Below are 26,771 nucleotides of genomic sequence, written 5' to 3' on the forward strand. Positions count from 1 at the left end.
TCTGCCGAACTCTTGCGGTTGACTTATTTATATTTACCCTGTTTCTGAATAACTTACAGCTCCTTCAGTGTTTTAATTTTTATATTTTATGCAGCATTATCGTTTCGTAATGTTTCGTAATTTGTTTTGCACATTGTTTTTTTTTTTCTGTTTCAATTTGATTTTTGTTATGTCTGATCCTGTGGCTGGCTAGGTCTGTGATGTCGTCTGCTGTTCTTTGTCGCAGTGGCCCTCTTGTTTGATACGCCCACAAAACTAAATACATCACAGAGAAAGTAACATCAGCCCAGATCAAGTGCAGCACATACTTGGAAGTACATATTTGTGCTGTGGTTTTCATGGCTGGTGTTTAAGTCATATCCGCTATAAGCTGGTCGTGCCATTATCGGGTTTCCTCTCCTGTTTTCAAGTTGTTACGGATTTAATTGTTACTTAAATTTAGATTACCCTGTAATTTGTTGGTCTTGTTGTTCGTCTTCTTTGTTTGCCTTGAATTATTGTCCGTGCCGTCGGATTGGTCGTGGACAAGTTTTCTGAGAGTGTGTGGAAACAACCGAAATGGCCGATATTTTTATGTCATTGTTTTTTCTTGTCCTTTTTTGTTTCCTTTCCCCTGCCCTTTCCTCTTCCTTTTGTTTAAAATCAGTCTATTCGTTACCTTAATGCCCCCACCCCCGACTACTTTCTATATATTTCCATCCCATCCCCCCATACCCCTATTTAGATCCCAAAGAGATCGGTGCAGCTGGAGGAGGTGCGCCGACTTAGCCAGTGGGAGGCCTTGAAGCGCAGCAGCGACGAAACAAACCCCTTGGTGCGTGCCGTCATCTTCTTCACCCTGCCATTGCAACTGAAGTGGAACAGCGGTTTTCTGCACTCCGACCGAGTCGAGATGCCGCCACCCAGATGCGAATCGTCCGTGGCCCGGCGCTGTAGTCTCGGGAACATATTGTCCGAGGTTGCGGTGGCATTGCCCGCGATGGACCGTCGCTTGCTAAACGGGCTGATGGGTAAAGGTCGCCCCGAATGGTTGCGGAGATTGGCGGCCAGGAGCTCAAACTGGGTGAGGAAGCGACGTCGCCGCTGGGCCTCGCTTTCGTCGCCGTCCTCCCGATCACTCTCCCCCACATTCAGAATGTCTTTCAGACTGATTGGCGGCCGATGGGAGTCAACATCGGCCTCGGGACCCAGCCCGTGGTCGCTGCGGTACAAGCTCAGTTGGCGCTCCAGGTGCATGCGTCTGTGGTTTTGGATGCTGCTCTGCATATTCACGCGCTCCAGGTCGGCCGGAGAGAGCATGCTCAGGCGCTGGGGATTGAGTTTCACCTGGGCCACCACGCCCACCAAAAGCTCATTAACATTGTGGCACAGCCCGGCCGACGTCTCGATGAACTTGCAGGGAATCTCCGTGGCCACTTTGTGGCCGACTTAAATTTTGGGCAAAGAATAGAAAATTTAAGCAGAAGGAGAGGGAGAAGTAGAAGTAGAAGGGAATATAATAGCTTTCGGTTAGAGGGGAAACTCACTCTCTTGGGGCACAGTGCGATGGCGTTCCAGGTCCGCCTTATTCCCCACCAATATGGCACCGCGGCTGAGCAGCATGTCGTTGTCCCTCAAATAATGCAAGACGCGCTCCGCGTTCCGGAACGAGCGAACGTCCAACACCGAGTAGACGACCACGAACAGATCGATATTGTATGTAGCGCAAAAAGCCTCCGTCTAAGGGGACAGCGAAGAATGTACCGAGAGGAGACAGAGAGGAGAACGTATGAGCAGAGGGGAAATGTTGAGAATTGCTCCCAATCCTATTTGGACTTTTGTTTTATTTATCTAAGAGCAGACCGACTATTTTTTGCCAGATTCTTTGGTACATTTCGATTTTTGAAACTGTTTCCAGTCAGTTTCCTGTCATTTACCAAAGTGTATGGCCACAAGAAGAACGATGCTGCGAGTATTAATGGCATTCATGACAAATGTACCACAGGGAGGTATCACGCGAATGGTTGGGAAGGATCAGCAGGAACCAGCACGCTAGATGGTTTGCTTTTAGTCAACAAATTGCCGCAGCCAGCAGACGGACAGAAGTGCAGGACACAGGATAGCTCCGCCGCATATAGGTAACTTATTTTGATGATTTTGAATACTCACCGACATCTCGCATGCGGGATGATCCACAACTTCAATGTCCGATTCAACGTCATCCACCAGCACAGACACCGTCTTCTGTCCATATTCCATCTCTGTGGAAAATCGAAAAAGGGAGAGAGACAGATTCGTTGTAGAAGCGTGAAAATACTCGACTATGAAGGGGAAATCGAATTGTTTTAAATCCGAGCTAAAAACGGATTAAAATTTCAATTTATAAATTAAAGCAGAACTTATTCCATAAATGATAGAAAAATGGCGTTGAAGTTTATTTTATATTTTCATAAAAAACACTCATTTCCTTTGCAATTTACAGCCCTTTTTTCTATCACCGATTTGACAGGCATACAGAGGAATGGAACACCTTTCAAGCTGATTATAAACATAATTACATATATAAGTATATATATAGTATATGCTGGTATATCGGAACGCCCCCCCCCCGTGATATGTGAAGAATAAATAAATAAAAAAAATATTTTAAATAATCAATCAATCAATAAAAAATAATAAATATATAAAACAAATATTTAAAATACAATCAATAAATAATAATAAATGAATAAAACAAATATTTTAAATACAATCTATAAATAATAATAAATGAATAAAACAAATATTTTAAATACAATCAATAAATAATAGTAAATGAGTAAAACAAATATTTTAAATTTTAAACACACAACTCTTGAATGGTTACTTCCATCAACTGTTTTAAACCCAAGCTTTAACCATTTTCTAGCTTCGTTTCATTCAAAATCAGTGCTCTAACCACATTCTACACGCAACACGGTTAATACGGCTAATTGTCTGTCCGTAGAAAGCTAACAAGGTTGCGCTCGACTATGTCAGAGTTTTCTTTGTGAATTAACATTTGAAATCATATTATTGTGTCTGTGTGTCATCCGAATTCCATGCAGAACCTGGAGAAGGCGGAGAGCAGACCGAATAACCCCATTCTGTGCCCAGGTCTCGTCCTGGTCGACAGCCTTTTGTTCAAAGGCTTGGCAAAAACAAAACAATAAAAGCGAATGGCGGAGAGAGGAGAAGAATGGTGGGATGAGGGAGGGAGGGAGACATATTTCGGACATGATGTTGCACGCGAGACACACATCATCATCATCATCATCAGCCGGAGAGCAGACGGAGAGCAGACGGCGAGCAGACCGAAGAGCACATAAAACACATCACACAACATCAGCCAGCAGGGGCAGTGGCAGTGCACTAATGGACTGGAAACGGATTTGTGTGGCGTGCGTTTGATGTCCACTACCGTTTCCATAGTGCCGCAGCATATCCGCAGATTGATATTACGAGTATGCATAGTGCCGCAAGTATGTATTCGGAATCCATGCCCAAGCCTCCCATTCGATTCCATTCGTCTATGCACTGTAAAGTGCAATATGTTGCCAGAGAGACAGTTGGGCCACTAATTATTTTGGTTGCTTGTGAAATAAAATTACGTTTTGGAAAACTTTGCCCCAGGAGACGCCAACAGCATGCACTTTGAATCGAGCTGAATCGAGTCAACACTTAATTAATTTTTAACTGCAAATTGCAAACTGCAAAATGCTAACTGCAAACTGCAACTAGGCAGAAAGCCTTTTGTCAGAGTGCAGCAGGTCCAATTATTATATCCACAGCCTCATCCACAGCACAAAAGGCAGTCAAATTTTAGATCTAATTTCACTCTCTAATTAAATGCAAGCCGAGCTTTTATAGGCAGACGCTTGCTCCCCTCTGCACGCTTCACTGTGGCACATTGTGGTTGCATGGATGAGAAGCGAGGCGCCAGCCAGCAGTATTGTGCTTAATATACATTTGTTATTCCCGTACTCAAAGAGTTAAGGCCGTACCCCTAAAACAAAAACAAAAAAATACCCAATATTCCGTTCTCGTTTCCGTTATTTTCAGTTGATCCGTCTTGCAATCCGTCCCGCTCGTTGGTGCTTCTCTAATTTTTTGGCTATTTTCCGGCCGGGTCGCTCCGTCCTTCATATTCCCGTGTCTGATCCTCCATTAGCGTTAACCTCGCTTATAAACTACCCCTAAAGTGTTCAGAGTGGCACCTGGAATGCGCATTCCATTGTAGCCAAGAATACAACAGCAGAACAGCGCAAATACGGAATTATCAACAAATTCTTGTGAATATGCTGGCAGAAATCTAGGAAAAAGTAATTGGATTTTCTATTTAAAACTGCGATTGTTCTCTGAGCAACAAGGACTGACATCATTTAAAAATGCACATAGTTATGTACATTTGTAGGTTTATCACACATTTGTCTTGTTTCACGGAAAAGTACTACGTTCTATGAAAAAGACACAGGCGGAGGTATGAATACCTAATACCCGTGAGGTCAGAGATATTTCGTTTTATACTCAAACGCGAAAATACCAAGGATACTACTATAGTAGATACATATATTCAACAAGTAGCATGTGAGTTGTAAGCTTAAAAGTACTTTGTATTCCACTTACCAAGACTTAGGTCGTAGGCGCAGATATAGTCCGATGTCGTGAACTGGAACGATAGTGCTGACTTTCCCACCGAAGGACTGCCGAGCATTGCAATCTTGAAGGTGGGCGGCTCTCCGGATGGTGTTTGTTGTGCATCGATGATATTACCCCATGCGTCTCTTCATAGTTTCGGGCAGAAAGGAAAAGATGGGTTGGTGTATACAAGCAATGCAAAATAAATAAATAATAAATGGAAAAACATAACAAACAAAAGGGAAAAGCGTCAACGGCGAGTTTCTTTGACAATGTTCCCGGCATTATTGTCACCCGGTACACACGGTCATCTTCATATCGAATTCTTTTTTTTTTCCCCCCTTTGATCTGGATCTTCGTCCAGCAGAAATTGTTTTGTGTGAAAATTGTATTAAACTATTCGATGAGCGTACTCGTGTGAATGTTCTTGTGCGTGTGTGTGTGTCACAGCATCATACGGAAAAACGCCGCAGGTATACCATTATTGTCGCCATGCGAGCTCTGACGACGCCATGCGTGTGGTGTCTGTGTGAGGGTTTTATTGTCGTTTATGAACAATTTATCGGCTTTCATCGAACTGAAAACCCTACCAACGCACTGCACTTCTTGCCATATACTTACTGCTTGTCATTTATTGGTCTTCATGCACAGCTTGCACTGAATGCTATTTACTGCTTTATTTACATGCACTGACTGTGTAAGATGCATGCTGCCATGCACTACTTGCCACCGTACTCACCTATTGTTGTTTCGAATGCCGCTGTAAGAAGAGGTACCCCCCGATGTCACTGAGTTGTTTGAGCGTGACCTGCGGCTTCTGTGAATCATTTTGGGTAGAAATTAATAAGGAAAAAGACAAGAATGGTCGACATATTGGTCAAAACTGTGCACAAAACTGGAAACTTACCGCAGGGAGTCCCCCAAATTGCATACCCCATTCGAGGTAATGCTAAAACTGCGCAGCCGGTAATACTCGATGCCCTGATCTTCTTCGGCATGTTTCACCGCCTGACGCATCTCCGCATGTTGTGGCTGGGAAAGGCAGTGGAACAGAGAGATATGGGAGAGATGGAGGGGAGGACGAGAGAGGCGGAAGAGGAAGTGACTAACACAATTAAATAGCTGATAGGAGAACTCACACCCTCTTTACCCAGAAGAGTCATCATTTGGTTTGGTTTTCATTTAAATTTAAGATGTTGCTAATTCTACCAAACGATGTCCATCTGTGGTTAAAAGAGTTTTAATTAGGCGACCTTACGCTGGCTTTTAACACTGCAATGAAGGGAACTGCAAACATACAAAAAGATGTGCTAAATTCTTAGTTTTTATCGTAATGAAGCGTGTCGGAATCTGAATTAAAGCTTTATGGTAAAATTAAGCTACTGCGCAGCACTGAGGGCCTAAACGAAACTTATACCCAAAATAGCAAACAATATGCACAAGACGTTATTTTGTGCATGCGAATTTTCGTGGTCATTTTTTGCACTGCTTTGGCTCGTGCAGCCGCCTCCAAGGGATTGCTGCAGGCATTCACATGGCAACCAGGCTTCCGAAGTTAGGGGAAGGAAACCCATTAGCAGTCAACTCATCAGTGAAAAATGCTTAATAGTAAGAGAAAACCAGCCAAAATATACATATACTCGCACATGGTTCGTGGAGGGCAGCAGACATGGGCTTGGCAGCAAGGGATTATTACACATGTATCCAAGAATATCAGTAAATATGTACATGCATAAATTCTACACACACACATGTACATATGTAAGCCTGGGTATGTTGGGCGGCAAGTTTTTACCATTCAGCATGAATGGACATTTGATACATTGTTCTTCTTTGGCTGTTCCTTTATGCTGCTCCTGCTGCTCTTGCTGCTCCTGCTGGGTCGCTGCCTGCTCAAGTCGCCACTCATTTGAACGACGGATGGAAGAATATAGTTTGCTGTTGGAGCCAGCTTATCGGGTGGCCACCCAGTGCATCCCCATGCGGCAGACTCACGCAGACAACACTTTCCAGCGTATTTTCTTTTTTGGCAACGGAATACAGAGGCGGAGGCAGACCAAGAGCTAACTCTCCTGCTATTTAACTGTTTTTATGGCCGTGTGTCATTAACTTGTCGCTCGGCTACCTATCCTTATCTGGGGCCTGCACTTTCGTAGGCGCTGCAGCTAATGTAATTAGTTTTGTGAAATTGCTCGAGTGCAAATTGTGCAATGTGAGCCTTGCTACCCCTGTCCCCTGACCCAGCCACATGGGAAAACGCAGCCGGCGGAAAGTGGAGCAGCTGGGAGCTGCCGGGAGCATTGACCGGTGCCCTGGCACCCTGGCACCCTGGCAGCCTGGCACTTTCTCGCTCGCACTGTTCCACTGTGTCTCCTTGGAAGCAAAGTTTTTGCATCATTTCTATGCGCAAACTTTTTGGATTCGACAGCAGCACAGCAAGAGTCACGAAATTGATTTCATTGCGGCGCATCATGGGATGTACATACATATGTACATATGTATGTACATATGTATGTATGTACATGTGTAAGCTGAAGTGTAAGTATGTGTAGTCTGGCTGCGGCGCATAGCTTTCAGCTTTCAGCTTGCAAGTTGCAACGTGCAACTGGCAATTAAAGCGTAGCAAGGCGAAACCTCCAAACGGAATCAATGGCAGGCAGGCACGTCCCAGAGCCCCGGGACACCGATGCGAATGGGAAGCGTTTAATGGAGAAGAATTGTCAAGTGTGCGACGGAAAAGGGAAACTGTCGAAGGCAGTCACAGATCCTTTTCACACTTTTGTCACCTCCTTTGCATGGGCAAACAAGCAAAGCCATGTCCTGTCCTGCCTTGCATTGCGCCCCCCCCCTCCAGGCGACCCCAAAGAACTTTGCCTAGCGTGAAAGCATGGAATTCGCGCCGAAACGGGCATGGGACACGTTCCACGCCAAAAAGACTCGCCCGCACACGAGTATATGTATGTACATATGTATGTACATATGTATGTACATATGTTTGTATGTATTTTATGGTGTGCATGGGAATGGCATAAACATAGCACGGAACGTGAACACGGATTAAAGACCTCCCTCCTCCCAGTGTTTGCCAATAAGTTGCCCCGAAGTGCTTTGGCGGTGGGACATAAAAACTCGTTCTCCGCTTGTTTGCTTTATTAGGCGCAATGATTGTCAAGATTCACGCATGTGTGTACTTGAGATAAGTAAGCAGTAGTTACTGCTTAATTTAACTGCTTTTGCTGACCCATGCAAAACTGTGTTTACATACGAGTATGACACTTGCTTAAAGAATCGCACTGCTTCTTTCCTCTCTACTTGATTCCTTATTGCACTGCTTCACTAGATAAACACTAGATTGAACACTCATTGAACTTAATGCCACTGCTTGATGGTCAGCTGTCAGCGCTCGAATCGAATAATTTTGTGTGATTTGTATTTGGTTTTCGAAGATAATTGGTGCAATCCTTACCTACATACTCACCCTGCGGCACTCGGCCGGCATGCTGGATGTTCTCCTACGCTGCCTGGGGGCCAAGCGGCTGCTGAGTGTAGGCATCATTAAGATGCCCGAGCTACTATGCCTCTGTCCTTGTGTTGTGGATGCCTCGCCGCCAATGGGTGGCTCCCGCTCGATATGCACCTGGCGCACGCGTTTTGGTATGTTGCAGCCAGCTGCTTCAGAGCCGATGGCCTCCGCTCCGCTGGACATTGCACTTACCACGGCCATGCCAGTGTGGGCTCTCAACTCGCCGTATGCGGTGGGCTGGTGGTCGCCCACGATGCCATACTGCGGGGAAACCGCTCCGCTCATGGCTTGGTGCATGGTCAAAACCCTGGATCCTTCGGGGAGCTCCCTGCAACGGACAAAGTCGATCAGGCAATGCGTTTACTCAGGGGGATAGTCCATATCCCTGGTCTCCGCTTCGCATCTGAAACTTACCTGTGCTCGACGCTGTGCAAGATGCGTGGATGAACCTCCGGTTGAACATAGTGCCTGCCCGAGTGCTGCATGCTTGATTCGGTGGCGAAGCTACGAGGAGCCATTTCTTGCTGTAGACATAAGCGGATGACAAAGACAAGCAAAAATATTTGACTGCCAGAAGGAGTTCGTTGTTGTTAGAATATGATGAGTGATCATGAGTATCGGGGATTCGAATGTGTTACGAGGGGATTATCGAATACCTTCGACCTTTGCCTGAAGGCTCCGAATCACACTGTACTCACAGTCTATCTCTGTTTTGTCCAATTGGCAGTCCATTTGGCTCGACTGGCAGATAGAACTTAACTTACCCGACTGCCGCCTGGATGCTGGGCAGCTAAAATATACTCTTCGTATTGCGGCGGCGGCTGCCAAGCCTGGATGTCCTCCACAGATTCGATGTTCCGTGGCTCCACAAAACGGATTTGGTTGTGGCCGTGCGCCACGGGGACAGCAGGGATTCGATTCAAATCATTGTCCTGCTGGACCCACGGCTGTCCGACGGGTAGGCCGCGATAGCCGCCGCTGCCCCGTCTGCTGTGGACCGGTGGTATGGGCAGCAGCCGTTGGGGCACCACCCCGACACGCTCCATCTCAAACATTGGGGAATTCTCTATGGAAGAATAGAGCGCAGTTCATCAATAATTCATGTACATGCCGAAAGAGTTAGTGGCTGCTGGACATACGGTCGTTGTTGTTGGACACTTTTGCTCTCAACGGTGGTGTGGGCAAGTCGTAGCTGTCTGTCGCACTTGCGCACTCACTCGAGTTAGAGTCTGAGTTTGAGCAATCACTGGAGTGAGTGCACTCGACGTCTGCGCAGACGCACATTGTTATCCATGATAGGGCTGGCGGACAGAGACAAACCGCAACTAAATGGGTATGATCACCACCTAGTGTAGTCTTTACCCGAGGGACCCGTACAGAGACAATCGCGTCTTCGTTTGGGTTGGCGAACATTGACAGGTGCAACCCACCTGTGCCAGCCAGCAAAGTCAGTGTCTCTCTGTGTGCGTCTCTCGCCAAATAATTTCCCCCCCAATTTAACAGTCAAATAAACAAATAAGAGATTGAGCTTGGAATACCCTTGCAGATCGATTGGTTTAACGGCAGCATTTAACATTATATGATAAATTCATTTGATTTTTTTTAGTTTGGTGGAAATTATTTCCACACAGCTTGCTCAACACTTCGATCCCATCGGGGGGCAGCTGTGGGGTAAGTTTTATGCAGAGTGACGGAATTGTATGTTTACTCTATGTGAGCGGAGATGTTACTCCGCCATGTGGCAAGTTCAATTAAAATTAGTACACTCCGCAAGGGTATCCTGAAGGACCTTCCCATGCTTGCCAGTGTGCGTGGGTGTTCTTGCGTTTACGTTAACATGTTTCATGGAGAGGCCCAAGCTTTGCTTACTGATATGCACATATGTGAGAGGATGAAATGGTATTGCAGATGAAACCATGCTTGCATTCCCCTAAAATTGATGAATCCTACACTTTTGATCCTGTAGTTAAACGGCACTCCGTTAAAAGGCTCACCGATATCAACCAAAAACCTTCCTTTATGCCCACAAATAAAATTATAATGAACAAAAATGATTGGCTCTAAGGTTCTCTAACAACGAGGTTCTCGAGCAATGAGCTACCTGGCGAAATTATCAATCCACAGGCCTGGTCTAGCCATGATTTAATACCCGCAATACTATATATTCAATTACTTGCAGGCAATTGTGGCTTAGCAGCTACAACAGAAGCCACAGGACAGCCGCCTCGTTAGTGGAGGCCTCCGGTGTGTGTCCCGCACATATACATATAGACATATGTACATATAAGGAGTATTCTGGAGGAGACTGCGTGAAAGGGAAAGGAGGTGCGCGGTCACTTACTGGTGACTAGTGCCCTAATCAAGCCCCGCACTCAAAAGCCTCGAAGTGGAACCCCTTAGCTGGCTGTGGGCATGCGGTTTATACGCGTATTGTTCATGCATACAATGCAAGAAAGGGTTCAGAGTTCTGTAGGTTATGCAGGCAGCATTTGGATAATTAGGATATGGGAGTATGTATGGAAGTTATGTATGTGTGTGCACTTTATTTGCTACTAATTGGATGTGAACACTTTTCAACACTTGCCGGCATGTACTCTGTACTCTTGCTGTACTCTGGCAACACTGGAAAAGCCCCTGTTCGTTGTGCAACACTTAATAACAAACAAACAAAAAAGCCCAAGCTGACAAGGCTTCATCCCCTAGGTATCTGCTGAAACACTTACCGCAGTCAAAAGAACGCCCCAAACAGTTTACATTTTCACCGTCTTCCTGCAGCTCCATTCGCTCCAAAGCATTGACCGCTTCGGCCACATCTCTGGCTCCATTGACAGGCAGCAGGCGATGGTTGAATCTCAACGGGTCCGGTGATGGTTCAATGTGCCTGGGGCAATATTCGCTGGAAGCTTCAGCGGGGGACGGGGTGTAACTACTCGTCACAACACTGCTGGCCTCTAACTGTGAATTAAAACGATCCGAAGGGGGGGGTAGGCAGTGTTGGTTAACGCCCTTGGAGATTGTAATTTACCTGGAGCCGGACATCTGGCTGTGCCTGAAGCATGAACCTGAGATGGTCGGTGCCCGTCAGCGGTGTCATTCGCTGCTCACCGAGTGGTACTGGTACTGGTACTGGTACGTGACTGCCGCTGGTTGTAGCCACCGGCAGTTGCCTCATCGAACCACTTGAGCTGGAACTTACATTCGGGTTCAGAACACTGGGTCCAATGCCGAGTTGGCTGCGTCCTGGATTGTTGATATGCTGAGCGTTCCTGTCATTGCTCGAGCGCAGCGTGTGGACGCGTCCGGAGGCCAAGTAGTGGTAGTGGCCCAACGATTCAGTAATATCGCTCGTCTCGCGATAGAATTCATCACCGCTAATGCTGGCGCGTCGACCGCGCTGCATATTGTGCACCTGCTGCAGATGCTGCCTGTGTTGGTATTGCTGATCCTGCAGCAGCTGCTGCTGGTGCTGTTGCTGCTGCCTCTGCAGCCGCAGCCGGTAGCTGCGCTCGAAGCTGTCCTCACGGCTCCGCAGGCTGCCTCCGCAGCGTCCTCGCTGCGGGTGCATCTTTCTGGGCTTAGGTCGCGGTATGGGTATGACCTACAAAGAAAAACGAAAGGCGGCAAGGCAGACCGGTCGGCAGGGTCGCCATGTGAGTAACTGATTTGCTTTAATTGTCGTCGTCGGAGGGGTGGGGTGGAGTGGAGTGGGTATGGGGTAGGGGATGGGGGGACGGAGCCAGCAAGGGCAAAGACCGTTGGGGTAGTGGCGTCAGTGGCGTCTATGTGGACTTGGGCTACCTTATCCTCTAGCATGTGGGCAAAGAGCCCTTCATGGTCCTCATCTTCGTTCATCATGTCGAAGAAGTTCTTGAATGTATCCGGAAACGAGGCCGGAAACTGAACCCGCGCATCCAGCTGGGTATCCATGGCGATCCCCCTTTCTTACGCTTTCGTTTTCGTTCTCTCTCTAATTGTTTCCTATTCACTTCTCTTCTCTTTCTGCTCTCTTCTGGGCTTCTTTCTGCTCCTATATTTGGTCTTTTTCTTGGCGAGAAATATGTTTTAGGAGAGGCACGGATACGGGTACGTGGCCCCACGACGACGACTGTCTGTCGCAGACGCAAACGCAGACACAGACACAGACCCAAGCCAAGTTCGAGTGACATGCAAGAAGAGAACACGCATCAATGTCATTATAGGTGGGATACCAAAGAGGATAGAGAGCAGGCGGACTACGTTACAAAGGGAGTGTATGTGTGTGTGTGCGCGTGTGTGTGTGGGTGTGTGTGTGTGTGCATGATCGTGCATATTGTCTGAAAAGAACGGATATATTGTAAATGTTAGCTTTTATTACGAGTATCAACGAGCAATTCGTCAGACTTGCACAGCTTGAACGTCAAGTATGGCAAGCAGTGTAAGCAGTGCTCGCCAATTGTCGTGTTGTCCGTTCAAGGTAAAATAATGCAGGTCTCGGAACTCTCGGCTCTAGAGCCAAAATATGTACATATCTATGTACAATCCAATGGTTAGGGAAAAAGCCATCAGCCTCTGTTTAACACTAACTAAAGTAGTATATTAAATTTATATTATGTTTTATCATTATGTATATACATATTTATATACGTATGTACATATAATGTGCATTCTCTTTGGTATAATAGCTCTATATCCAGCGCAAATGATTGAATGCTGGTATTAGAACCAGAAGGTTCCCAAAAGGCAGTATATTTCTCTTATATGTATATATGTACATATATAGTAAAATACTGGTACTCTAATTTTACCAAAACACACACAAAATAATATGTATTTTGTTTTCAACACATAAAGTACGATAAACCCGATTTTAATTGAACATTTTCAACGTGTACCTATTATTATGATCATATGTGTAATATCAGCATTTTGTTTGATTTTTCGAATGGCCTATATCTGCAAAAAAATAAAAATAAAGGTAACTCCAACCAGAAGTGGAACTAACCCCACAAACTCCATAGTAGCCTTCCTCCCTATGCAACATTTGGCAGCCTTCAACGAGTCTCCATCCTTGCTGTATAAAAACAGTAAAACCCATTGAAATCAACGTCGATGGGTAAATTGTTTAAGTGCCATTCATTTGATGACCAGTAAAGAGGAACAAGCAGTTTTCAGAGAAATGGGCTGAAATGAGCTTTTCATTTGAATGGATATAAATCATTCAATTTATGTGACGTATATAAATAAATCAGAAAAGGGACAGAAAGTTATTAGTAGCTCGAAAACAAATATATACTCGTACGTATACCTATAAAGGACAAAAACATATAAAATAAAGAAGAAAGAGAGTGATATAAAGAGCGAGGAGGAGTGAGGAAATAGGAGTGATATGATGTATAGTCCAATGCATAGGATCAACATGATATTGAAATTAAATGCGAAATCATTTAAATACAAAAAGGAATGAGAGGAGAAACAATTGGATGAGAGAGAAGAGAAGCGAAAATAAAATCAGGTGACAAATTAATGAGATGAGAAGGATGATGTGATGTTTCATGTGATAATTAAATGGGGTGGAAAAGGAATGAAAAGGCAACAACTTAATACAATAAAAAACAGGAATAATGCGACATTTGAACAAGTTGAAAAGGCAGCGAACTAAGTAATTGGACCATGTTAAAAATGTTGAGCAGCATGTTGAGACAGGCAAATGGAGGGAGAATGTAGGGAGAAACCCTTGCTCTTTGGGGTAATGAATTCCTAGAGTAAGACAATAAAAAGGGGGCTAAAATAAATAGTGTCAAAGACGACAAACTGTTGCGTTTGGGGGGTAACTGTGCAAAGTGTCGCAAGAGTAATGACACCAAATCAGCTTTGCTTTCGGCTTACTTACATCCGCCTCTCCCCTCCCCACTGGGCGCCACCCTTGGAGGGATTGCCTTCTAACAACTGATACATACATATGTACATACATATGTATGTATGTACATATATGTGGTTAGCCGAGAAGGCGTGGCCGAGTGCCGTCTAGACAGGCGACAGTTCCACAGTTCCACAGTTCCGGAAACCGTCCCAACAAAGGTCAGGGGCTGTTGACCCGACTTGGTAGGGCTGGTAGGGCAACTGCTCGTCCATTATGGAAAAAGGCTTGTCATGATTTTGCTCCTGGGTTTGGTTTGGGTTGGCGTTGGCGTTGGGTTGGCGTTGCCTGCCCCTCTCCTCTCAGTGGTGAGTATCATCCGATCATCTTAACGATGTGGCACAACACTTAAATTTCCATAGTGATAACCCCTTGCTAATTTGCCAATTTGCAATGGGGTAACAATTTCTATGGCCACAGTGCCCAGTACCAGTACCAGTACCAGTCTCAGTACCAGTCCGCGGCCCCCTACAATCTCTTAACATCCGCGCTCCCTTCCAATTAGTGGCGCCCTAGCGGAAGTCTCTCTCTCGCTTTCTCTTTACCTCTCTCTATGTGTGTGTGTTTGTGTGTGTGTGCATTCTTTCATCGTTCGTCAGCCCCAAGCCCAACCATGTCAAGTGGAGACCTGCTGGCCCAGACTCTTCGCTAGCGTCAAGCTTATTAAATAGTTGCGGCCACACTGCTTGGATGGGGGAGGGCGCAGAGCGGGCTGGTAGTTGGCAGCTGGTAAGCGGGGGAACGGCGGACTTGTTTGTCTGGCTTTGCTAAGCGTTTTAAGCGTTTAGTGCCCTCGGTAGAGTGGTGCCGCAAAACAAGGGCAACCGCTTCACCTGCATCACCCACTCCTGCACCTAGTCCAGAGGGGAGTGTTGTGGCACATGATATGCCACTCCATTTCCATTTGCAGGCTGCTAACATCATATCATCTGCGGACCTTTTAATTAGCAAACCAAATAGCAGACACAACTTAGGCATTCCAACATGCCAAGACAGAGGCGTTTAAGGCATGGCATATCCGCCTTGTTGCAAGTCGAAAAATACATATAGCGAAAATATCGCACACATACATACAAACAGACTACACTTGCATAAAAATGTGTGTGTCAGTGTATTAATTTGTGAATTAACTTTATGCCTTCCGTTTTGTTGTTGTTGTTGTTGTTGTTTTGTTTTTGTTTCTGTTTTGTTTTTGTTTTTTGGTCACACCTCCACGCTCCAACTTTGTATAATTACACAGCACTTGAAAACTTTTTGTGTGCACACAACACTGGAGTTGATGGATAGTTGGCTTCGGGTTCGGCTTCGGCTTCGGCTGCTGCTGCTTCGACTGCTTCGGCTGCTGCTTATTCCTTCGGGTTCTGCTTGGTTCTGCTTGGATCACTTGACTTGTGCCCCTCTCTTCGTTTCCGTTTCCGGTTGCGTGATTGTTTGCATAGGTCACGACATGGGCTGCTTTTTGGGGGCGATCCCCTCTAGCCGACGGCGCTGCTGATAATTTATGCCACACTGACCCAAATCCAGTACACGGGGACGGGATGGGCCAGACAATGGGGGTTTTTATTTTCGATAAAGGGCAAAGGGGGCAATAGAAGTGGCATTCGGACTTGCCACCAAACAACAACATCAAATACATCAAACACAGAAAATACATCGAAAAACTCCAAGAAATATGAAGTAGGAAACGAAACGAAAAGAAAAACAATAGAGTAGGGTAAAGACGGGTATAAAAAGGCGCCTGAAATTAGATTTGCACAACTTTAATACACATATGATGTGGCAAGAGTGAAAGTGAGACGATGTGACCGACAGGCAGGGGCATTGAGGGTCAAGACTGGTGAATAAAATGCGATGAAAATAATGAATGGGGGGGCACTTGGGAATTTCCAACCGAGAGACATTTAATTATCTGATTATTTTAATTGAACTTATAGCGAAAAGCTATACAAACGGCCGTTGCATAGCTCTAAGAATGTACAGATGTATAACATATTTTTGTTTTTTTTGTTTGCTTCAGACTACTTATGTAGATTGAACGAGAGAGCATGAGCGAATATATTCATAATCGTACCCGTACCATTTAACTCTTACATGCGCTCCTAGAGCCAGGGTATAAAAAGGAGCAGGGAGCGCGCACAAAGCAAGCTGCTGCTGCCACTCTTCGACGCGTTGAGTTTGTTTTGCTCACATTTCTCCCGTCATTGTTCGGGCAGAGGCAAAGAGAACACACAGAAGCCAACAGGAGAGTTGGCAGTTGGGAGCGCAGAAGGGAAAGAAGATTGCCGACAAACAGTCTTTGAAGCTGTAAACAAAAGCATCTGACTTAAATCCTTCTGCTGCTGCCCCTGCTGCTGCCCCTCATTTAAGTCGCATCTTGTCAGCCCCCGTTACAGCTACAGAGCTACAGCTACAAAAGCAGAAGCTGTTGCTTCTGCAGCTTTCAACACTCTTATCTATGCGATCTGACAAGCAGCCTTAAGCTGCCTTAAGAGCTAACGTGGCCATTCAACACAAATTAAATTGTGCAGAAATAATTGAAAAATTGCAAATAATTGAGCCAAATTATAATACCTGGAGAACCTGAAAGGCTGCACATCAGCGCATACGGTAACTTCTCGGAATAAAAAACCAATGAAGCCCATGCAGCGCACATTCCGCCGCAACAGGACCTTCACAATGCTAATCAGATGTGCAGTCGAATTTAATTAGAATATGTTCAGGTCCGCTGTCAGAGCCAGCCAGCCAAAGTTGGGCAGAATCTGCCATATTGTTAATTATCATTGAACTAAAAATAGAAAATCCGAAAATTTGCCTCAAGGTTTTGCTTAAAAGTTAAAAACTTTATGCATTTATTAAGGTTTTTATTATTTAGTCATACTTTTTTCAGAGGGACTGAGAACTGCCTCGGACACGTACCAAAGGAAATCCCACAGATGTGCATGCAACTGCTGGCAACGCTGACTGCTTGCAAGTAGAACTACTGCGCTTGACCAACTGCTTAATGTGCTGGACATGAGACCACCAGCGGAATGACTAGCATTGGCATTTGAATTAGCATTGCGTGTGTTGCACAAATGACACACATAGTGGAGCTGTCCAGCTCCCTTTTTGTGGCACACGCGCCCCAATAAAGGCAGCTTTGAAGTGCAAATATTTTCTCTAGACCATTGCATGCCCCTTAGCTATGCCACATCTACCCACTGTCGGCTTAGTGGGCGGCAGACTGCATACAAAACAAAACAAAAAAAACAAAAGCCAGATATTACGGCTTATCAAACGGCAATCATATTCGCGCAGCAATATGCAATGCAGATACTACGCAGATATGAGAATACAGTATACATTTTTTGATGCGCATTTTCCTTCCTAATTGGATAATTTTTATAAAAGAAGAATTAAGTTTGCACGCGCTCTAAGCCGTTGAGGGGGCTGCAAATTATGGGTATTAATAATGAAATGGGGCTGAAAAGAGGACCTCTCCGATGCGCCAGAGAGTGCGCAAAAAGAGTGCTGTGTGGCACTGAGCTTAGGTCCCCCCTCCCGCCGACAGGCACACGGATTCACCTCCATTTATGTATACAAAGGTGGAAGAGCGCCTGATTGTTGGGGATTAAATAATATAATAAAAAGCGCATGACGGTTTTGCATCTATAGCCCCAAGTTGCGCGCAGCTTAATATGCAACTGAATGGGGGGGAACATTTTATTTATTTTTTTTTTGCATTTTTCTGTTGACCCTGACTTTGAGATTCATTAACAATTTGTAGCAACTACGCAGCAGCTCCCACATTGGCATTTGCGCATGGTTAAATTCTTGAATATAATACCTCTGTTGCGATCCACCTGTTCAACTGTGAAAGCATCTCCATTCCACATCATTTGTGGCGACCTCCGCACCCGCACCCGCACCCGCACCCGCACCCATGCCATCGCGCTCCTCTGTGGGCGATAATTAATCAGACGCTAATTGGGGCTCCATTCCCAATAACAATTGACGCTTGATGTATCGTCCCGTTACGGAGACCGATATGGAGACGGTCACGGAGACTGAGACTGAGACCAAGTCAAAGGGAGGAGGCCGCCGCCCACTAATATGCTTCAAATTGTAATTGGACACATGCATTCCGCATTTGGTCCGCGGGTGGGTGTGGGGCTGGGAGGGGAGATGGCTGGTCATTTGGGCTTGAATGGCTTCGCCAGGAATAATTGTAATGTCCCCGTTCGGCTCCTGTCACTTGTGCGATTGCAACCGCAGTGGTCGCTGTCAATCCACCGTGCCCCCCCACGCCCTTCCCATCACCCCATGCAACACACACACACACACACACACACACACACACACACATTGGCAATGCCCTTTGCCATCAGAGCGTTCCATGGTGCCTTTGACACTTGTGTTTCCCACTGTGGCCACCACCCATTGGCTCCAATAGCTTTAGTAGCACCATAATTCCCGCCTGCCCAACACTGTCCTTCACATTTACCACATATTCACATATTCACAATTAATTGTTGATTTAATTTCAGCCTTTACGCCTGCATTGTCTCATTTTGTATGCCGTTCTGCTGTTTGTTTGCAGAAAACTCAAATTACAAAACAAAAAGGCGCACAGTGGGCGCACTGCGAGGCAGTAGAAATGCAATGAGAAAAGCTCAGGGAAGTGGATAAAATTTTCCCAGAATTCGATTAGAAGTTTGGGAGCAGAAAAACCAAAAGCTCACCGGATACACGCATGTGGGATGACCCCATGAAGCAGTAGAACTACGGAATTCTAGGAAGGAAAGGCAGCCATGGAACATGGAACAGAACAGCATACTCGGAACTGCGTAGTGCCCAAATGAGTCAAAGGAAGCAGATGAACAGATCTATCTAGAGCAAAATTAAGCAAACATGTCCCTAGAAAAATCACAAAAACCCAGTGAAATATTCAACCATATTGGATTGATCTGTTATTGCTGCTATGTCTGCATATAACTATCAGACCCGAGCGATATGCTAATTATTGCCAGTTAGCACAGAAGCAAAGCTAAGCTTTACGAGTTAATAATTATGTACGTGTACGTGCCCGTTGCACAGGCAGTCAAAAGGTTTGGTTTGGTTTTGATAGGCGAATGTTTCAATGGCGAAATATTTTTAATTAAAATTAATGTCGCATGTTGGAGAGCGCCAAAAAAAAGTCCCCACTTCAGTTGTGATGGAGCAAGTCAGCTGACATGACCGGGGGCCGTTGTGATAGCCAGACGGAAAGATTTTAAGCGACTGTCAGACTGTGGCACGGGCGTGCCACTTCATTTGTAGTACCCCTTCCCAAAGCCAACGCCATCGCCCCCACACAGCCGCACTGCTTTAACTTTTCCAGCCACCTGGAATTTGCAATATCATTTGCATAGGGGGAACGGATACGGATACGGATACGGAAAGGGAACAGCAACAGCAACAACAGTCGCGTTGCACTTTTTTTCAGCGCTTCGCGGCTTGCCACTTGCTGCTCGCGGCTCGACTCGTTCATATTATTTGTAGGAGTTGCAGAACCAACGAGGCTGCCTGCCCATATGCCCTGCCCGCATAAGTGTGAATGCTCGTGGGAGGATGCCACAACTAATAACAACTAAAATAACAAGGACAGGTCAAGCATAAAATTATATTGTTTCTAAGGTAACCATGTGGCAAACTCATTCAAATTAAATTACATTTGGCAGGACTGCAACTAAACGTCAGCTCATTAAATTTTGTCATATTATCCTAGCAAAGGGGTTATATATATGTACTTCTCATTTAATGAACTTTAGAGTGTACTTTTATCTGATTTTAGCTGACAATAAAAATGAAAAGCTTGGTTCTCGCTGAATACTTAAGTCCCATGACTGTTCATCAACATAATCACATTTTTCCAACTCCATTCAAGCAGAGATTACTAGACGCTGCTTTATTTCTAGTCTTTTGCCTTTTGCACTCACTTAACGCTTTGCACTTTGCTGTGCACTGGCTCTAGTTCTTTTTGAAAGCGCTGCCAATTGTTTTAGCCCTTTAAGGTGAATAATTTGCCATTGTTTAATGCAGCTAGAAATCTCCTTTTCATTCCACATTTTAAACACCGCCTACACCTGCTGGCATGGCTGGCCGCTTCATTAACATAAATATTTGCATTATGATTTTTTGATTAATTTTGCAAAGGTTCTTCCAACCGACTGTCAACTGTCGTCGCAACTAATTTAAAGGTAATTTCACATCAGCAAAAGCCCACACGGAATTTATCCATATAATGTAGATACAAATCGCGAATCACTACATGTCAATAATCGCAGCTGTCACAACTAATCCGTGAGCTGCACTTGCTGAAACAGCAAATTCATGACAGTATAAAACCTGCTAAATCGAATTTTAATCAAATTTTAATAACAAAAACCCAATGTTTAACTCCAACAGAGTGCCCCACAAGTGAATAAAGCCAATCCAATGTGGCACGTAATCAAATGCAAGCCACTGACTGGTTTAATAATGCAACAGGAACTACCAACTACTCTTTGGATGACCAGATATGCCAGAGATTTGCTTATACAAATAGCCGCACTGCAGTGTTGCACTAACACTGACAACATAATCATGGTCAATTTAGCGTGGATATATCTGGATAGCTACTCCTATTTCGACCGTTTTTCGCTGTCAGGTAGGTGCGAAAATTGGTTTGAAGAATCGAGCCCTTTCATTGAGTTAACAAGCAGGTCAATTTGTAATTGAAGAAGCAGTGGGACTGGGGTAAAGTAGTGTAAAGCAGTGGACAAGCTGTTTATTAATTCCAGCCTGCTAAGCTGTGGAATTTTGACACTTGCGCTCCTCTGCCTTTAGTTTCTGCATTGTTTTCACCCAAGACAATGGCTTTATTATTCCATCTTTAAATTTAGACTGAATGGAGGCTTTCAATTACAGACACTGAGGGCTGAGAGCTGAGAGCTTGCGCCAAATGAACAAAGGCATGTGCAGCCAGTACAAAAAGAGCAAAGTGCAAAATCTTGTTTGTACGCATGCCAAAAAATTGCAATGGAAATATCTCGATTGGTAGTTAATACTCGTGAAAGTCACTTGGACTGTTGAAATGGTCTCTCATTTAAATTTGATTAATTAATTAATTGTAATTGAAATTGACTTCCCATGGCATATCACAAAAATGCATTTGATTTGCTTGTTAGCTTTGCTACAACAAACAAATCAATTCTATGATAATTTGTTGGAATTTTTTTGTTGGGCAGGCAGAGAGATTAAAGTGGTGGGAGAGCCAGATATAAATGTACGGAAACATATGTCAGAACGCCCCGTGATATGTAAACTTTGGCTAACCAATTTTCTTTCCGTCAAGCACACTGCATTATCCATTATCCATTTATTTACTGTCTATCTTCATTACAAATAAATATTTGCTAAAATTTGATTTTTGATTAATTTTCCAAAGAATTCTCGCGCATGGCCGCTAGTGTCAATTAAAATGATGCATGTTGATCCAGGCTAATGCGTAGGAAAAACTTTCCATCCGGCTGTCAACTATCATCGCAACTCAGTTGCACGGCCTGTCAGAGCCCCACTTCTATTATTTCGTTGGAGTGCTTCAATTTGAACGAATCGCAACTGTCACAACTAATCCGCGTGCAGGGCTGCGAGACAGATTCTAATTGAAATGAAGTGGGGCTCTTCTAATTTACAAACCACCTCCTGACGCTGCAACAAGCTCATGGCTGGATGGATGATGGCTGTCGACGGTGTGGAAAATCGGAATAATGGTTGGCATTGATTCCAGGACAATGGATTATTTATATTTTGCAGAAACGTGCAAAACACCGAACTGCAAACTGTCCGCAACTCGAGTGTCTTCAAAATATAATTCTTAAAATAGAGTTGCCAAAAATCAGCATTTCTGTGACAGACTTGGTCGTGTTTTCCCCTTTTGGAAACCTAAACTAGACTCCGAACACTCAGATCTAAATTCCAATCTTTATTTCACATAGCTAACTATTTATAATAATGTTTTTTTCGATTTATTGTTGAATTACGAAGAGCTTCCTACATCCTTATGATCATTGTCATGACTCTTAATTCCAGCTGTCATCTACTTCGAAATCCCTGATGACTATTCCCCTGTCCACTCATATCCTACAACTAACATTCGAGCTGAATGATTCTCCTCTCATCCTGTCATCTCTCTTGCGAGTCACCCCTCCTGTAAGAAATTCCCTGTCAAAAGAAGGAGTCGCTGCTAGTACGGCAAATACAGGGGTTACAGGGGGGCTAGAGAGAGTTTGTTATGGGCAAACTGTTTATGTGGGTGACGACACCTGCTAGAGACTCCAATTTGGGCTGTGCAGCCGCGGCGCAGGAATTGCCGATTAGAGCCATTTTCAATTAAGCCCAATTTAATCGAATCTAACCACATTGCATTGCATCGCATCGCATCGCATGGGTGTTGATTGGGCTTATTAATTATGGGACGTTTGCCCCCCCAGATTAATTATGAAGAACAATAACCAGAGGGGCAGCAGCGACCACGAGTGCGACACCGACAACGACAAGAGGCGATCCGCACAAGAGGAAATGGCCAAAGCCCAGAAGGGGTGAGTGGGGAAAGTGGGGTACCCCGCCAGGCACTCTATTATGGCTGTTGCATAATTGATTGAGAATCGATAAATATTCGATCAATAAAGGAGAAACAAATATAGCAAAGAAAGGAATTTCAGAAGGAACATTCCGGAAAATTAGAAGACCAAAAAACCAGCAAAAGTAGAAGGGAAGTCAGTCATAAAACCCAGAAAGAATGACGAGAATACCATGAGGATTAACTTAATGAATCACTGGAGGAACGTAAGGAGCAATACCATAAGGATAATCATGTAGAATAACAGAAGGAATTATTGGCATAGAAGAAATAAGAGTAAGACCAAGAGGAGGCAAACTCAAGGAATACAAAGGGGAATAACCACAGTAGCAGCACGAGATGGAAAATCAGTAGTCAGAAATTCATTAGCAGCATTAGCAGAAAGTAGCGGAACAGTGGAAAAGCCAAAAAGCTAAAAATAAAACTTTTTTAAATTTTCTAGCATACTTTCCAGCGTCTGGTGGCTAGCCCAACCCAGCGACCGAGTCACGCGCTGCAAGTCAATTCAAGTGTCAATAAATCTCCAAGAGCAAGCCCCTGACCCTCCGCTTACTGCTGCACTGATCTGTTACTTCCTGTAACCATTTAGCCCTGCTAACCATCTGTCCATCTGTCCGACGCCATCAGTCCGCATAGACAAGGCTTCGGCTTTGTTCGAAATACGTGCACAAACTATTTGGCTGTCGGACATAATTCTTTTTTATTTGATTTTCAATGTTTTAATTTTGCCCCATATAAAATGTAAGCAATCAACAAAATTTGCACACTTTATGTGTATGAATTTTGACATTGAAGTCTAAGTTTCGTCAAAGGATGTTTATTTTGGCATTATGGGAAGTTGAACGGGTTACAAAAAGTTTGGCCGAAATTTTTGATTTTTTGTCTGACCACAACGTTATGCTAAAAGATAAAACATTCCAAGAATGTGAGCGCCATAATCCTGATGTCGTATCCTTGTTCCATGAAAGAAGAAAAGTAGGGCTGTGCTATGAAATTGCCAGAAGCCAATTCGAACAGTGCATTCTGCGATGGCTTTAAGAAGTTGTGAGGCATGGCGCAGCAGTCGGATTTTTTTTGTTAGGTAAAAATCGTGCTATTTTTATTCTATTTACATATGTATGTAATTTCTCAAAGGCTGCACATTTTTTCTGGCTTTGCTGTAACAAAAAAAGACATTCTTTGTCTAATTTGTTGGAATTTTTTCGTTGAGAACGAAAATAGAGCTAAGAGCAAAGAGTAAAAATGGAAGAGTCAGATATAAATAGATGTAGCGAAAAATATTGTCAGAACGCAGCGATGGGTACGAGTATGTTATGTTCCTGTAATTTGCTAGACAACTTTCTTTCAGTCAAGCACGCTGCATTATTATGCATTTATTTACTGTCTATGTTCATTAAAAATAAATATTTGCTAAATTGGAGTTTTGATTAAATTTTGATTTCCAAGGAATCTTGGAATTAATTAAAATAATGCATGTTGACTCAGGCTAATGCGTAGGAAAATCCTTCCATCCGGCTGTCAACTTTCATCGCATCAGAGCCCCACTCAGAACTCGTTCAACTGCATAAGGTTCTATTATTTGATTTTTATGCTTCAATTCTGATTTAAAAAAAAAAATGTTTTTTTTTTTAACTAGGAGAAGGATGGTGAGGAGGAGCTGAACGGCGAATTTAGCGGAGAAAACCGTGAAACAGATATTTTACAAGCAGTGCAGCTTCCCATAATTAATATCTGTAATATCGAACATTTGCCGAATTTTTTCTTATTTCTGCAGCAGGCTCGCAGGCTTGTAGACTGCGGGTTACCAGGGAGCGGTAGGTGCCACAGAAATGGCGCGGGAAACGTGGTGCTCAACAAGGTCACACATGAACGCGCCCGCACAGACAGGCAGACAAACAGGAATATTTAACAATAAGCACTGCACACATCAGAAATCGTGCGAACCAAAGCGAGACAGCAGGCAGAAAATAGGGGAATGTGGCGACGACAAGGTAGACAGGGAATTATAAATTATAAAGTGAGAGAGAGAAACTGAACTGATATGAGTATTAAATAAACGGAGCACAAGGGAAAACATCCCACAGATTATTTGTTCCGATCCGAGTTGCCACTTCAATTATTTTCTAGCCAAAATATTGCCAAATTCCCACGACCTCTGTAAGTACACAAATCTCGCTGGGAAATTCCTCCCCCTACAACCCTACCCTCCCCTTCCCTGTAGGGCGCGCTGATTGACAAACCCAATCCACTGCATCATTGTGACGCTTGACTGGAATGCATATGGATAGGATTTGCCCATAAAAAGAAAATGCTAGACGAGAAGCAGACAGAGACAGAGGGATAGAAAAAAGCAAAAGCAAGCAGGTGAGCCGGGGGGAGAAGTCAGAGGGAGAACAGCCGGGCCACGCACGCAAAGTCAAATTGGCTCATTTATCTTATTTCACTTTTCTAGCTTATTTCCGGCGTGTGTTTTGCGGTGGAGTGACTTAGTCGTTTGCTGGCTATTATACTACCCTTGCCCTTCAAGAGGGTATTACGCCTAGAACATAGTTGGCAAATGGGATATACAAATATTGTAGCAGTAGTTGTGCACAGAAATCTTTTACAAGTTGTTAAAAGAATGCAAGTAGAAATCACCTTTAGATTGATCGTTGTAACTTACGAACTGGTCAGCACATTATACATATGTAAGTGCGGTAAGTCATAGTCGAACATATCTTTGTAGACTCTGAGATACCCCAAGATACATGCAAGCAATGCCTCTTCATAGTTCTGCTGCTATTAGAACATTTGACGGTATCCAATGAGAATGTGCTTCACTTGACTGGGAAAATCTTTTATACTTATATAAATGCAAGGGTACTTGAAGCCGTGTCCCCTGCAGCTAGCCTTTCCTTCTTGTTTTATTTTTTATTTATGTCTCTCGTGTCCTACTACACAGAAGTAGAGCTGTACGCACACGCAGGAACCAATTGTGACATTTGAGCATTGCTCGAGTTCTAGCTCTAGCTCTGGCTCTGGCTCTAGATATAAAATAAGTAAGCATTTGCGAACGTTCACCTGCACACATGCAGACACGATTTGAAGGAATTTAAACGCATTAGCATATAAAATAAACATGTATCTATGTAACAAAAAAAAACCCCTGAGCAGCAGCCACACCACAAACCCCTAATCAAAAAAGAAAAGTTGATAGAAAAGATGCATCAAGCAGAATGAATTTTCTGACACAAATTTGGAACAAAAACATTTAACCAGACGGACAGCTGGAAGAGCAGGCACAGCCACAGGTAATTGAGCTGCCGCTCAGTACAGTACAGTATCCACATGTACATATGTACATATTCGTGGATGAGTGGCTTCTCCTGACAACGGTGACCTATTTAATTTAAGTCCAGGAAACTGCAATTAATCCAAAAGTACCACAAAGCTTGTACATTTTTGTATACCCGGTACTCAAAGATTGTAAGATATTCTAAAGTACTTTGAATATTCTAAAATATTTATCCCGTTGCTTTCTTTATGTATATCTTTCGTTCGTCTACAAAGTTGCACTGGTTTGTGGTTAAACTTTGTTCTTGTGCAGAATCTCGTTATATTATTGCTTAAATGAGATCTCTGCAACCGTAGTCATGTGTTAAATCAAAATATGCATGCAAGCTATAGTAAATAAACTAAATTTGTTTTCACTTAATTGCCTGTAATCTACTGAACAAATGGATTGCATTTCGCTATTATTGAAGCTAAATTTTATGGTTAATAGTTTAATTGGCTATTTTTTTGTTTGAATTTCAACCATAGCTATTGGTAAATCAAGCCTATTTAAAGAAGCAAAATTAGTCGAATAATAAAATCTCGAATACTGAATTAATCGTGATTAATCGGCATTATTAATTAAATTAATTTTTGAACCATAGCTATGCTTTGGGTGTAATCTACAGAGTCCTATTTAAAGAAGCAAAATTAGTCGAATAATAAAGTCTCGAATTTGATTATGATATTACTGAATTAATCGTGATTAATCGGCTTAATTATATTACAAAACTAGCTCAAAAAATATTTAAGAAAATTAACTA

At 43.8% G+C, this 26,771-nt stretch overlaps 1 protein-coding gene across 1 annotated transcript in view; it reads right to left on the bottom strand.

The window, feature by feature from the left end:
- Window positions 1-720: 720 nt before the first annotated feature.
- Window positions 721-26,771, bottom strand: part of LOC111066255 — a 32,644-nt gene continuing 6,593 nt past the window's right edge. Inside the window, exons 3-14 of the mRNA XM_022354710.2 lie at window positions 11,957-12,267; window positions 11,184-11,756; window positions 10,882-11,113; window positions 8,923-9,224; window positions 8,573-8,682; window positions 8,114-8,486; window positions 5,543-5,667; window positions 5,375-5,452; window positions 4,624-4,781; window positions 2,149-2,240; window positions 1,527-1,719; window positions 721-1,427 (exon numbers count right to left, since the gene is read on the bottom strand). Of these exons, the coding sequence (XP_022210402.2) occupies window positions 721-1,427; window positions 1,527-1,719; window positions 2,149-2,240; window positions 4,624-4,781; window positions 5,375-5,452; window positions 5,543-5,667; window positions 8,114-8,486; window positions 8,573-8,682; window positions 8,923-9,224; window positions 10,882-11,113; window positions 11,184-11,756; window positions 11,957-12,085 (3,072 nt within the window). The 5' untranslated portion in view covers window positions 12,086-12,267. The remainder of the gene's footprint in view (window positions 1,428-1,526; window positions 1,720-2,148; window positions 2,241-4,623; window positions 4,782-5,374; window positions 5,453-5,542; window positions 5,668-8,113; window positions 8,487-8,572; window positions 8,683-8,922; window positions 9,225-10,881; window positions 11,114-11,183; window positions 11,757-11,956; window positions 12,268-26,771) is intronic.

Source organism: Drosophila obscura, unplaced genomic scaffold, assembly GCF_018151105.1.
Source record: "Drosophila obscura isolate BZ-5 IFL unplaced genomic scaffold, ASM1815110v1 contig_165, whole genome shotgun sequence".
Classification (NCBI taxonomy): domain Eukaryota; kingdom Metazoa; phylum Arthropoda; class Insecta; order Diptera; family Drosophilidae; genus Drosophila; species Drosophila obscura.